Genomic DNA, 14,714 nt, shown 5'->3' with positions numbered 1-14,714 from the left:
GCGACAGTGTTTCTGATAATGAGAAGGCTGCTAAGTGACTAATGGGCAGGTAGCCTATACAGCGACAAAGGGATGATTCGTGTGTGTGTGTGTGTGTGTGTGTAGGGGGCGGGGGGGGGGCGGAGCCGGGTGGCCCGAGATTTCCTCATGCTACTCAGATTGGCATGTAATTTAAAATTTATGAATTATTTATTTCTGGAATTTTCCGCTTAATATTTTCAGATGGCGGTTAATCTTGGGTAACTGAAACAGCAGAAAGCGAAACCGTGCACAGGGGTGGGGAGACAACTGTAGTCCTATTTTACAGATGAGGAAACTCAGGGAAGTTACATAACCTACCCACGATTACACATTTAGCAAGTTGAGCTAAAGACTTGAGCTAAAGAGCTGAGACTCAATCCTAGACCCTTTGTGCTAAAGCCCCTGCCCTTAATTTGTACACTTTTACAGTCTATAAGATGAATGTCGCCTTAAATGAATGAGTCAAGAAGTCACTCTCTGTCCATCCCCTCCAACACACACACACACACACACACACACACACACACACACACACACACACACACACAGAAAACATGCGCGCGCGTGCACATACACAAGATAGACTCCTTTGCACACTTGGAAGAGCCCGCTGGAAGGTAGGCGGAAGAACTACAACTCCTAGCAGCCACTGCTCATTCACGCCTGCGCTCACATCCGCACCGAGACGCAAGCCTTGCGCTGCACTCGGCGGTTGAAACTACAGTTCCCAGCTCTCCAGTGGCAGCCCGTGACACTCCTCGGACCGCGAGCGCGTAGCTGGGTTTCAGCAGCTTGCTTCTCTTGTTCGCTTGCTCGGATCCGGTCCTGGACCCAGCCCCAGACTCGGACACAGCTTCACCATGGAGGAAGCCGACCGAATCCTCATCCATTCCCTGCGCCAGGCCGGCACGTAAGGACACAGCCCCCGCCCACCCCAGAATGCCCATATCCGGGACTCCAAAACTCGGGACCCAGTCACCGGGAACCTTAAAACCCTGGACCTTGATTGACATCCAGGGCTCCGACTTAGAGGATCCTAATCTCTCTTTACACACACACACACACACACACGCGCGCGCGCACACACACACACACACACACACACACGCTGACATCAGGGGCCTCCCAAACCCTACATTTGGTAAACCCCAAACTCAAGGACCCAGACATCTTGAGACCCTAAAACCTTGGAACCTGAAGACCCGGGACCCTGAAATCTGTGAATCTTGAGATCACTATCCTGGGACCCTGATCCCTGTAGATTCTAAGACACCTGTATCCCAAGAACCAAGGAACTTAAAACCCCAGGACCCTAGCACCCAGCGACTCCAAAAACCCTGGAACTGGATAGATACTTGGGAACCTTCAAACATGGTTTCCCAACACCTGGGACTTTTAAAACCGTAGGAGCCTAAAATTTGGCGGCCTCAAGGTTTGATGTCCCTGTCACACAGGACTTCTGCATTCGAGGGCCCTAAAAACCTAGAATGCCAACATCTAGGGAGCCTGATTTCTTGAAGCTAGGTGGACTTAATATCCAGATATCTTGAATTTAGGGATCCTGATATTTGGAACTTCTGAAAACCCCAACTTCCAACATATAGTCTCAAAACCCAAGCAGCTCAATATCTAGGGGCCTCTGACATTCAGGGAATATGATATCTGGGGACCCAGAAACCCAGAGATCATACCACATGGGCCCCTTGCCCTTCCCAGACCCCAGGAATTTGGGGCTTTTAAGCATAGGGAAATTTGAGATTTTTCTCAACTCAGATCCCTTCCATCCACCGTTCTCCTACACCAAGTTCTTAGGACCTGAGGACATCCTCAGTTCTTAGTTTTCCAAATGGAAATCACATTTATCAACACCCAGGATCTGTCTGAATTGAGGCCATCCTCCTCACCCCCACCCCAGTACTAGGACTTCCAGAAGGCAGCAAAGCCAGCTTGATTCCTGTTCTCTGACTGCTCCCCACATCAAGCCTGGCCCCTTTTTTCTTCAGGGCGGTTCCTCCAGAAGTGCAGACCCTGCGAGCCTTCACCACTGAGCTGGTTGTAGAAGCTGTTGTCCGCTGCCTGCGTGTGATCAACCCTGCTGTGGGCTCTGGCCTCAGCCCTCTGCTGCCTCTCGCCATGTCTGCTCGTTTCCGCCTGGCCATGAGCCTGGCTCAGGCCTGCATGGTGAGTGCCCTCCTCCCAATACACACAACCTCTTCCTTCCTCCTTCACAAAGTCACCAAGCTCCTTAGAAACTCTTGCTTTTCCTCTCTGCCAACTCCCTTTGTGGCTTAGCATTAAGGCTCTGGCTCCCTGGTCAAACTGCCTGAGTAGTTCAGACCCTCACTGTACCACTTGCTAACTGTGTGACCCTAACCCTTCTGAGTCTTAGTTTTCTTATCTGTGAAATTGAGATGATTAAATTCAGGTTGTTATGAGCATTAAAAGGGTGGATCCAGTTTGTGCCTCTGCTGCCCCTGGCTCCCACATTTTCAGCTTAGCACCAAGAATTTTGCCCCCTGTACTATCCATTTACCAGTTTCAGAAAAGGCCCTGTTTGGTTCACATGCTCATTCCTGAATTAACCACTGTGTATTCTGATTGGCCCAGCTGGATCACATGGTCATTCATAAAGCACTGTGATTGGCCGCTTCTTTAGGATCACATGGAGTTGGGGGAGGGAGGGCTACCCAAAGGAAGATATGTTGGTTAACTCAAAACAGTGTCTTTGCACTAACACTGAACTCTGACCTATGGCAGCCACATATATCCTGCCTCTCATGAGAATAATTCCAAAGCTGTCTCTACCTGGATAATATGCCTTCTGACGAAGCACCCATGCCTTTGCAGTACCAACCTATGTCTAGTTAGTAATGTAAGAGCTCCCAGTAATGTCATTTCTCCTGGTTCACTAGTTGTGACTTTGGGTCAGTCTCTCAGTTTCTCTTGGCCTAAGTTTTCTCATATGTAAAGTGGGTATAAGAACTGTACCTACCACATAGAGTTGCTGCAAGGATTAACGAGTTAATATATGAAAAACTGGATTATAATAAGCTTTGTGTAAACGGTAGTACTATTACTGGGTAGGCCTGGTTTGGCTGCTTGCATCCCAGCAACCTGTGGCTGCATAATGAATGTAAATACATCCAACATACCCAGTATATGGTGGTAGAGGGTCAATAGAGTAACTACAGTGAACACTTCCATTTAAACCCAGGAGACAGAGTGGTCAGATTTCTTGGATTTAAACCCTGCTTGTGCAGTGTCTGTCTCTTAGCAACAGGCCTCAGAGCCCTGCCCATCCCTTAGCTCTCAGGTTCACTTAGCTCTCAGGAGTTCTCAGGTTCTTCTGGCTGGGGGTCTCAGTGGCATTATGAGGCAGGCTGTCTGTCCCCTGGCCCGGGGCCGTATTCTCAAGGATGGCACTTGATAAGGGAGAAGTTCTGTCCTCTGTTTGGCAAGGAGAGTGCATAGTGGGAGATATTGAGGGGGGTCTGGGGGGTCAGGCTTCCCCAGTTCTCTGTTCCTCTCTTCTCTCAGTGCTGTCTCCCACTGGATTTGATGTTGACTTATTTTTGCTCACACCAAATTTAGTGTGGGGCTGAGAGGATGGCTTTTTCAGTGATCAAGAGCTTTCTATGATTGTCTGGCCCCTGAGCCTTGGTGCTTCTGCAGCAGACAGAAAGTGTCTCTTAATTCAGCAGTGTGCTGCCCTGGACCGCCCCCCCCCTCGGCTCAGCACTGCCGCCTTCTGGCGTCTGCCTCTTCATATGCCCCACTCCTCTGCCACTTTCTGCGACTCAGCCACCTCCATATTTTGGTGTCTGTCACTTCACACACCCCACTGCTGGAATGAGTTTCTGTATTAGTCACAACTCTTTGATTGCAGGTGTCGGAAAAAACCCAAAGTAAAGTAGCTTAAAAGCCAGTGGTTTTCACACTTTTTTTGACCGTGACCCTCTAAAATAAATATATCTCACATTGTGACCCAGTACACACATTGCATATAATAATGATATTTTCTGAGTGTTTACTCTGTGTCAGGCACTGTGGTAATATGGTGTGAACTCATTTAGTTCTCATGACAACTTTCTGAGGTAGGTATTGTTGATACTCCTTTTTTTCGGATGAGGAAAGTGAAGCATAAAGAGGTTAAGTGTTTGCCTAAGGTCACACAGTTGGTAAGAGGCAATGCTTAGGTATGAGTTCAGGAAAGTCTGATTTCAGAGTCTATGCAGCTCCAGACCAATGCAACTCTGGCAGAAAAAGGCTTTCTTTCTGGGCCCATTTTTCAGATAGGGTCCTTTTATCTCTTAAAGCAACTCTATCAGCTCTATTTTACAGCTAGGAAACTGAGCTTCTAGGTGTTAAATAACCAGTTCAAGGTCTTACAGCTAGTAAGTAGCACAGGCTGGATTTCAACCCCAATCTTGTTTCCTACAAAGCCTGTAGTCTCTTTTAAAAAAATTGTTTTGTGTAGTTATTTTATAAATAAGGGTCCATCTGGAGACAGAAACCCCGGCAGTAGTGTGAGCAGGGATATCTTAATATAAAGAATTATGAACTAGTGATTAAGGTGATTAAGTACTGAAATGGTAGAAGAGATCACCAAGGTGTGACAGAAGTAGTGTGATACCTTGAGATATCATATTCACACATCCAGCCATTCATCCTGTTACCCCTACCTGTCTGCTATAAAGGCATTACTTTTATTAGTTTTTTATGTATCTTTCCAGTTTTAAAAAAATGCAGATATAAACAAATATGAATATATACTCTATTTCCCCTGTCTTATACAAAAGAAAACATATACTTAGTTTCTTAGCTTTTTAAAAATATGTTTTTATTGATTTTTTAGAGAGGAAGGGAGAGAGAGATAGAAACATCAATGTGAGAAAGAAACATCGATTGGCTGCCTCCTGTATGCTCCCTACTGGAGATCGAGCCCACAACCCCAGGTATGTGCCTTGACCAGGAATCAAACCAGGACCTCTCAGTCCATGGGACAACTCAATCCACTGAACCACAGTGGCTGGGCTCTTAGCTTTTTTTCTTAACCTAACAGTATATCCTGGAAATCATTTCATATCAAATAGTAGAGATCGTAATAATTCTTTTCCTTTTTACAGCTGGAAAGTAGTCCATTGTATGTATGTACCATAGTTTATTCAACCACTCTCCTATGCTTGGACATTTAGGAAGTTTCCAATATATTACAAAGAATGCTGTAATGAATAATCTTGTCTTGTGCATATATATTTTTGAATTGTTGGAGGCATATCTATTTCTAAAAGTGGATTGCTAGGTGGAAGGGTAAATGCATATGTAATTTGATTAGATTTTGCCAAATTGCCCTCACTGGGGCTTTAATTATGCATCCCCACCAGCAGTGTATGAGGGGATACCTGTTTTCCCTCAGCCTCTCCCACTGAGTGTATTGTCAGATTTTTGGATTTCCCTCCACCCCCATTCATTAGGTCAGAAATGCTATCTCAGTATAGTTTCCACCAGCTTTGTACCTTAAAAAATTGTAAAATTTAAAGAAAAATGAAAAAAGAACAGTGAATACTTATACATCCTTTTCCTAGCTTCCCACATTATAACATTTTGCTCCATTCTTTATACACACATACATGTACATACATACATGCACTTTTTTTTTGCTGAACCATTTGAAAGTGGCTTATATCATGACATTTCATACCTAAAACTAAATGTGCTTCTCCTAAGCAAAAAGACATTCTCTAACATAACCACAATACCATAATCACACCCATGAAACTTAATAGTACAGTATCTAAGGTCTAGTACATAGTTAGATTTCCCCAGTTGTTACAAAAGTATCCTTTAAGTTACTTTTTAAAACTTCACAGAGTCTAATCATTCATTGTTACACCTTTAATCTTAAATACTGAACAGCCTTCCTTTGCTTTTGTTTCTTTGTTTCTTTTGTGATAACAAATGTTTTTGAAGCACCCAGGCCGGTTGTTTCATCGAATACCCCGCAGCCTAAATTACTCTGAGTGTTTTCTCCTGAGTAGATTCAGGTTTGGGGCAGGAACACTACTCTAGTGACAGTACCTCCCTGTCAGTGCGCACTGCAGGGGAATGTGCTGTCAGGTTGTCCTGATCGGTGATGCTTAATGTGAAGTCTCTCAGTGTGCTTTCAGTTCATGTCTCTCTTATAAGCAAGGTTGGACATATTTCCATATGTTTAAGGGATATTTTCATTTATTTTTCATTAAACTGTTTGTTCTTCCCTTTTGCCTATTTTTCTGTTGCATTGCTGACCTTTTTTCCTTGTTTAGTTTTAGGCACTCTGTATTTCCTATGACATGAGTTCCGAATATTTTTCCCCAGCTTGTTATTACTCTTATGACTTGGATTATTATATTTTTCCATGAAAATTTTTTATTTCTTTTCATGTATTCAGAAATACCCATCTTCTCTTTTATGGTCTCTGGATTTTGAGCCATAGTTAGAAAAGCTAGAGCTTTAATCTTACTTCTTGCTCTTACTTCTTACATTGACTAGAATCACTCTGTGGCTCCTCCCAGAGAAGCCTAGAGGTCTTGAGGAGCCAAGGAGAGATTTGGAGGGCCGTAGTTGGTGAGAGAGTGGGAATATTTAGGGTCTAGGCCCAGGGCTCCCAGGGTAGGAGGAGCCTGCCTGCCTGGCTGATAGGGGCCCCCTCCCCAACCCCCAGGACCTGGGCTATCCTTTGGAGCTTGGCTATCAGAACTTCCTCTACCCCAGTGAGCCTGACCTCCGGGACCTGCTTCTCTTCTTGGCTGAGCGTCTACCTACTGATGCCTCTGAGGATGCAGACCAGCCTGCAGGTATGGGGTACCTGAGGCATGAAGAGGGTGAGGGGAGAGGGTGGCATTCCTGGGTATTATAGGGGCTGAGAGAGGTGGAGATGATAAAGATGTTGCCAGACAGGGGGTGAGGGCATGTGTCTTTGGGAGAGCTAGGCGGGAGGATTAGGGCTGGGAGAGGGGATGCAGGGCAGGAGGAAGGGGCTACGACTTGGGCTGAACCAGATGGTGAGTTGGTGCTTGGAGGGGCTTCTCCGCCTCAATTCCTGCCCTGCTTCCCTCACCTACTCTATTCTAATCCCACTGGCCTCCTCGATGCCCCTCACATATGCTATATGTACTCCAGTGCCAGGGCCTTTGTATTGGTTGGATTATTCTCCTCCCAGATAGCCTCTTGGTTTCTGAGCACATGTCACATCAGGGAGGCCTGTCTCGAACTGCCTTGTTTAAAATGACGTCCTCCTCTCAACAGTCCTTATCCTCCTTTCCTGATTACCACCTGACAGTTTTCTGTATCGTCTTTATGACCTTAGTTATGATCTCCTCTACCAGCCTGTTGGCCCCAGGAGAGTAGGATCTTTATCAGTTTGTTCACTGAGATAGCCTGAGAGTCTAGAGTAGTGACTGGTATATAGTAGGTACTCAGTAAATGTTTGTTGAATGACTGAGTGTGAGTCTGGTAGCTAGATAGATATGCATCTCTTGGGGGGTGGTCAGGGAATGATGGCTGTTTTCCCATGGTGTGTATTTTTGAAGTTGTGGTATTGTTACCTGATTGGCATTACCTCCCCACCCCCACAGGTGACTCAGCTATCCTTCTCCGGGCCATTGGGAGCCAAATTCGGGACCAGCTGGCCCTGCCCTGGGTTCCACCCCTCCTTCGCACTCCTAAGCTGCAGCACCTCCAGGTGGGATCCTGCAACTCATTTTGATCTTTGCTTGTCTCTGCCTGGATTTCTTTGTCCCCATCTGGGTGCTCAGGTTTTTGGCCCCCTCCCACCAGTACCCTTCATGACAGTTCATCCTAGAGGCTCTGATTTTTCTCTCCCACCAGGGCTCAGCCCCCCAGAATTCTTTCCATGCCAGTAGGCTGTTCATGCCTGAATTGAGTTCCAAAGGAGGTGAGCATGAGACTTGTGGGGAGATGCTTGGGAGAAGGATAGAGGTGAGCCTGCCTGTGTGTCGAGGTGGGAGGGCTGGCTGACTCTGTTCCTGCTTCCAGAGCCCCGGGAGTTCCAGGCAAGTTCCCTGTTACTACCAGCCCCCACCCAGGTGCCTCAGCCTGCTGAGAGGGTGGCCTCGCTCCTCGAATGCCATGCCATCCAGCTCTGCCAGCACACAGGCCGGGACCACCCTGGGGACAAGGACTGGGTCCACCGGGCATCCCGCCTCCCTACCCAGGTACCACCCAATGCTTGGCTCCCTGCTCAATGTTGCTCCCATCTTATCTCCCATTGGTCCTCTGCCCCTCTTCTTTCCCCACTTTGCCCCTCTCTTTCATCGTCTCCCCTCTGCATGCATCTACCCAGCTCTCCACCTGCAAGAACATTGGAGTCAGAAAGGTTGTGGATCTTGGATAAGTCAGTATCCTTTCTCAGAGTCTCAATTTCCTGTTTTAAGACATGGGTAGTGGTAGTGCTCTGCATCTGACTGAAAAGGTGCATGAAGTTCCGAGCAACCAGAGCAGTCAGATCTGATTCTGTCCTCTCTGTTTCTACTACCTCTTTCCACCCCGGAGGCTCTCACTCTTTCTCTGTCTCTGCTGTTGTCAGTGATGCTCATTCCTTCTGTCTCAATATCTCTGCATGTGTCTTCTAGTCACTTTCTCATTCTGTGGTTTTGCTGCCCCTCTTTTTATCTTTTTCTTTTTAAATATGTTTTTATTGATTTTTTTTTAGAGAGAGGGGAAGGGAGAGATAGAAACAATGATGTGAGAGAAATACATCAGTTGGCTGCCTCCTGTATGCCCCCTACTGAGGACTGAGACCACAACCTAGGCATGTGCCCTGACCGGGAATTGAATTGGGACCTCAGTCCATGGGAAGATGCTCAGTCCACTGAGCCACACCGGCCTGGCACTGCCCCTCTTTTTTACCCTTCTGTCTCTTCATTTCTGTGCTGTGTCTCTCCCACTCCATCCACCTGTATCTGTCCCCTCTCCTCTCTGCCCATCTCTTCAATTGTCTTTTTCTATCTCCCCCCACTGCCATGTGTTCCATCTTTACCTCTGTCTTTTTTTTTTCTTTTTCTTTTATTGATTTTAGAGAGAGAGGAAGGGAGAAGGAAAGAGAGATAGAAACATTGATGAGAGAGAACATCCATTGGTCGCCTCCTGCATGCCCCCCACTAGGGATCGGGCCCACAGCCTGGGCATGTGCCCTGATTGGGAATCAAACTTGGTGCATGGGTCAACATTCAGCCACTGAGCTGCACTGGCTGGGCATTATCTCTTTCATTTTTAAACTTACAGAAAGTTTTCCTGGCTGGTATGGCTCAGTCGATTGAGCATAGTCCCATGGACTGAGAGGTCCTGGTTAGATTCTTGGTTAGGGCACATGCCCAGGTTCTGGGCTTGATCCCCAGTAGGGAACGTGCAGGAGGCAGCCTCATATTTCTCTCTCACATTGATGTTTTTGTCTCTTTCTAAAAAAATCAATAAAAAATATTTAAACTTACAGAACGTTTCAAACACAGAAGTAGAGAGAATGTTCTAATGAATCCTATGTACCTATCACCCACCTTCAACTATAAGCATTTTGCCAACCTTTCTTCATCTAGTCTTCCCCAACTTTTTTTCTGTATTAATTTTAAGCAAATCACAGACATCAATCACAAAATTTAAACTCTAAATATTTAAGCACATGTCTTGTTTTTTTTTTAATCCTCATCCGAGGACATTTTTCTATTTATCTTCAGGTAGAGTGGGAGGGAGGGAGAGAGAGAGAGGGAGATGGAGATGGAGATGGAGATGTGAGAGAGACACATCAATTGGCTGCCTCCTGCACGAACCCAACCAGGGCTGAGACGAACTGCAACCGAGGTACATGCTCTTGACTGGAATTGAACCCATGACTCATTGGTCCGTGAGCTGATGCTCTAACCACTGAGCAACTGACCAGGGCAAGTGCATGTCTTAACTCATAAGGGCATTCACTTTTTTTTTTTTTGTTGTTGTTGTTTTTTTATCCTCACCCGAGGATATTTTTCCATTTTTTGTACAGATAGAGTGGGAGGGAGAGAGAGGAAGAGAGAGAGAGAGAGAAACATCGAAGTGAAGGGACACATCGAGTGGCTGCCACCCGCACGACCAACCAGGGCCGGGGACAAACTGCAACCGAAGTACATGCCCTTAGCGGGAACCGAACCCGGGTCTCTCCGGACTGCAGGCCGACGCTCTAACCGCTGAGCCAAACCAGCCAGGGCAAAGAGGAGACCTCTTAATGGGGGAGCTCTCAGAGCTGTGGGCCAGGAGGGCAGGTCCAGGGCCCCCTCTTTGGGAGAGTCTGGAGAGTGTGATTCGTCAATTGCACCTTGTCAGGTGGCTCCCTGGAGGGGGAAGGGCCTTGGGTGAACAGGAGACATCTACATTGTCTTGTTTGCCCCACTCTCTGTTTTCAGGAGGATACTCGGGCTCAGCGGCAGCGACTGCAGAAGCATCTGGCTGAGCATCTGCGTCAGACCTGGGGCCGGCTGGCGTCCCCCCAACAAGCCCGAGACTTGGGAGAGCTGCTGCAGGCCTGGGGTGCTGGAACCAGGACTAGTGCTCCCAAGGGCTCCCGCTTCACACATTCGGAGAAGTTCACCTTCCATCTGGTGGGTGGGCCTGAGTGGACATTGGGCATGCTGATGGGGCCAAGTCTGGCTTGGGGAGTTGCTTTATGTACAGGCACACCACTATCCACACAGGTGCCCGTGTTCCCACCGGGTGTGGCCTCTCCCCACCAGGGGCTATTACCCAGAGGATTCCACTGGCTCCTCGGGGACTTCAATGGAGAAAGGGTGGAGGGGTGGGAACCATATAAGGGTGGAGGGGTTTCTTTATGCAAACTCCAGGCTTCCCCAGGAAGTTTCCTCTGGGCATATCTTCTCTCCTTGGATGGTCACCCAGAGGGGCACTCATCCTTCTCATGGGCAGTTCGGGCTTCAGAGATGGGGTAGGTGAGCAGGAGCCATCAGGATCAGGGGGGCTTCTTTATGAGCAAACGTTCTAATCTGAGGTCGCAGAGAATGCCTTGATTCTCGTATAGTCACAGTCTGATAGTCATCAGCAGTTGAGTGGGCATGCGTATGATGCTGGGAGGGTGCTTGCAGGGGTGCTGAGGCTGGGCTGTGAGGGGCAATGCCTTCCTTGACAGTCAGGATGCTCTCTTCTCCCTCCCCCAGGAGCCCGAGGCCCAGGCAGCCCAGGTGTCAGATGTGCCAGCCACCTCCCGGTGGCCTGAACAGGTGGGTGGAACAGTGAGTGATGTCCTGGGCCCTTGCCTGTCTACTGGGCCTGACACCCCCACCCTGACTGGCCTGTTCCTTCCAGGACACATTGGCAGCTCAAGAGCAGGAGCTGGAAGCCCTTTGCCAGCAGCTAGAGGGAGTGAAACGCAACATTGAAGAGGTTGAAGCCAACATGAAGACGCTGGGGATTGGCCTTGTGCAGGTGGGGGTGGGGAACGGGCTGCTGTCTGGGGTCAGGTCACAAGTCTGGTCTAGAGGGCTTTGGGAGACTTGAGAGGGATGGGAGTTACTCTGTAGAGGTCTGCAGATATCAGAAGTGTTTATGGGAGCCTTTGGGGATGTGTGGGACTCTCGAGGGTTCAGGAGAATCAGTGGGGATGAGAGGGGCATGTTTGGTTGTAGAGCTTGGTGGACCGGTAGGGATCAGGGTGCCTGTGAGCTTTAATCAGGCCTGGTGAGTGCCTGTGAGAATCAGGGAGTGTGTGGGTATCTCTGGGCATCAGTGGGGCATGATGGGTTTGTACAGGCAGGAGTTTGTGGGGCTTGTCAGGGCTTTTGGGGGTCAGTGTGGAGGTGGAGGAGTCATGGGAGCCTGTGGGTGCTTGTTATTGCTTATAGGTCTCTGTCACTATCAGGAGGGGGTTGAGGAATCGATAGGGGCTTCATCTGTGGGGGCTTGGGCTAGGCCAGGGCTTTCCAGGCTTAGTGTGGCTGGGAGCCTGTGGTGTGTGTTTGAGCTCCCCTAGTGACTAGGATTGAGGGTTCTGGGTTACCAGGTGGAAACCGAGTGTCGGCAGACTGAGCTCAGCACGGCGGAGAGGGAGCAGGCCCTGCGCCTGAAGAGCCGGGCAGTGGAGCTGCTGCCAGATGGGGCTGCCAACCTCGCCAAGCTGCAGGTGGGGCTGGTGCTGGGGCTGGACCAGGGGGGTCAGAGGTGGAAGGACCCAGCGTGTGACATAAATCCTCCTACCACCATTCCCAGCTTGTGGTAGAAAGTAGTGCCCAGCGGGTCATCCATTTGGCGGGCCAGTGGGAAAAGCACCGGGTCCCGCTCCTTGCTGAGTACCGCCACCTCCGAAAGCTCCAGGATTGCAGAGAGGTAGGTGGTAGGGTCATGGGCCGTGGGTGGGGCAGGTTTGGTATCTTCCTCGGGGGCTATACCCATGCTCTGCTCATGGGGTCCTGGCAGCTGGAATCTTCTCGACGGCTGGCAGAGATCCAGGAGCTGCACCAGAGTGTTCGGGCAGCTGCTGAGGAGGCCCGCAGGAAGGAGGAGATCTATAAGCAGCTGGTAAGGCCCATGCTGGGGCCCTGGGTGGCTCAGAGTGGGCGGGGTGTGGGTCCTGGGGGAGTATCTGCTGTGTCTCTGCCTAGGTGTCTGAACTAGAGACTCTGCCCAGAGACGTGTCCCGGCTGGCCTATACCCAGCGCATCCTGGAGATTGTGGGCAACATCCGGAAGCAGAAGGAAGAGATCACTAAGGTGTGCTACCATGGCCGTGGAGGGTGGGTCATATGGGCAGACATGCCCAAAGGGCAAATGTATGTAGCATGGGTACACAAGGACCTCACACCCTCTGACAGGCAGAGCCATCTGGGAACACCATGACCCAGAACAGGCCCACACAGTCCACTCCAGCCACCCCTGACTCAGTGACATAGGCCCTGTCTGGATGTGAGTGCATGCACATGAAAGCCCTTAGCCGGTCAGCCGCCCCACCCTGGACATAGGCTCATGGCCCTGATCTCTGCCAGATCTTGTCTGACACAAAGGAGCTTCAGAAGGAAATCAATTCCCTGTCTGGGAAGCTGGACCGGACGTTTGCGGTGACTGATGAGCTTGTGTTCAAGGTATGGGGCAGGCTGGGTCAAGTGGAGGGGTGGCATGGGGCTGAGCGGCTGCCTGCCCATCTGCTCATGGGCTGACTTAGGCCTGGGTCTCATGATGGGGACTGGTTTTGTTCCATGGAGGATGAAGTCATGGGGGTGGGAGAGGGTGGCCTTGTAGGGTCCTGGAGGTGGTGTGTAGGGGGGGGGTGGGGTGGGGGAAGCTATTTGATACCTTTGAGGTTCTTTCTGTCTGGTCAGGATGCCAAGAAGGATGATGCTGTTCGGAAGGCCTACAAGTATCTAGCTGCCTTACATGAGGTGAGGGGAGAAGCATGCCTCAGGCTGGCTGGGGAAGGGCCAGGTTCGGGTGCAAGTCTTCTCTTCCTGTTGTCCCCAGAACTGCAGCCAGCTCATCCAGACCATTGAGGACACGGGCACTATCATGAGGGAGGTTCGAGACCTTGAGGAGCAGGTGAGGCCTGGAGGTGGCAGGGGAAACCAAGGCAGCCCAGGGGACAGTTCCTCAGTTTGTGCCAAGACAGGCAATGGGACCAGACACAGCTTATGGCTAGAGTCTCTGCTGTGTCCCTTAGCCATGTACTTTACCTGGGACAGGCCAGTGGCCTACTCTGAGTTCCAGCTTCCACCCTCAGGGTTCCCATGCCTCCCTCCCAGGATCGTTGGCAGAAGCTTCAGCTTGAGTATGTGGTGGGTAATCCTGCCACATAGCAAATGATGCTTTAGGTGCAGGGATGACACATGCGAAGGCCTGGTAGTGGGACAGAGCAGGCTATTGCTGGGGGTAGGGTGGGAGGAGCCCAAGAAGGGCCTTGAGTGGCTATAAAGGAGGAGGTGACAAACAGGAGTTGGGAAAGAGGCCCTGTTTGCTGAAGGGATGTGATTCATGTTGCCTAGATCGAGACGGAGATGGGCAAGAAGACCCTCAGCAATCTGGAGAAGATCCAAGAGGACTACCGGGCCCTTCGCCAGGAGAATGCTGGCCTCCTGGGGCGGGTCCGTGAGACCTGAGGGGCCCCCAGCAGAGGTCTCCCCGACCCTAGGCTTCAGCAGGGGTTTGGAAGCAATGGCCAAGCTCTTTCCCTAGCTGTTCCCTGTGTTTTGCCATCTAGTCCCTCTTGCTGTGGCGACTCCTGCCCATCTGACTCCAACCCTCATGTGGAGTGAACATCCAGAGACTGGCAGTGTGGCTACAGTTTATTGGGGACAGTACTGGGGATTGGGGCCTTGTATCCCAAATAAATGAGGGGCTCTGTCTGCAGACTAAGCTGAGGCATGGATGGGGGCACAGGGCTCAGGGAGGGGCAGGGGGTGGGTGGCAGGTGAGACACAGGTACATTTTGGTGAGTCAATATATGTGGTCATGTGTGTCCACATGGGATTCAGGAGACCAACTGGGGCATTGTGTGGGTGTGCGTGTGTGTGCATTGTATGCAGGTGAGTTCTAATGGGCTGTGTGACCAAGCGTATGTGGGAGGAGCTGTGTAAGATCGTGTGTGACTCGTATGTGTCTGTGTGGCTTTCTAGGACCTGAGACCCTGAAGGCACTAAGGCTGCTTTGTGTTGGTGTGTGGGCACACTC

At 49.8% G+C, this 14,714-nt stretch overlaps 1 protein-coding gene across 1 annotated transcript; it reads left to right on the top strand.

Moving 5' to 3' along the window:
- Nucleotides 1–740: 740 nt before the first annotated feature.
- On the top strand, nt 741–14,399 carry CCDC22 (coiled-coil domain containing 22). Its single transcript, XM_036270715.1, has 17 exons — nt 741–931; nt 2,025–2,202; nt 6,725–6,857; nt 7,638–7,744; nt 7,891–7,957; nt 8,059–8,237; nt 10,455–10,649; nt 11,220–11,282; nt 11,368–11,487; nt 12,062–12,181; nt 12,268–12,384; nt 12,475–12,576; nt 12,660–12,767; nt 13,040–13,135; nt 13,373–13,432; nt 13,512–13,586; nt 14,030–14,399. The coding sequence occupies exons 1-17, from the start codon at nt 882–884 to the stop codon at nt 14,141–14,143; spliced, it is 1,884 nt and encodes a 627-aa protein (XP_036126608.1). The 5' UTR covers nt 741–881; the 3' UTR covers nt 14,144–14,399.
- The last annotated feature ends 315 nt before the right edge of the window (nt 14,400–14,714 follow it).

Source organism: Molossus molossus, unplaced genomic scaffold (genome assembly GCF_014108415.1).
Source record: "Molossus molossus isolate mMolMol1 unplaced genomic scaffold, mMolMol1.p scaffold_m16_p_2, whole genome shotgun sequence".
In the NCBI taxonomy this organism is placed as follows: Eukaryota; Metazoa; Chordata; class Mammalia; order Chiroptera; family Molossidae; genus Molossus; species Molossus molossus.
Note: the sequence above shows the minus strand (reverse complement) of the source record. Positions and strands in the feature narration are given on the sequence as shown.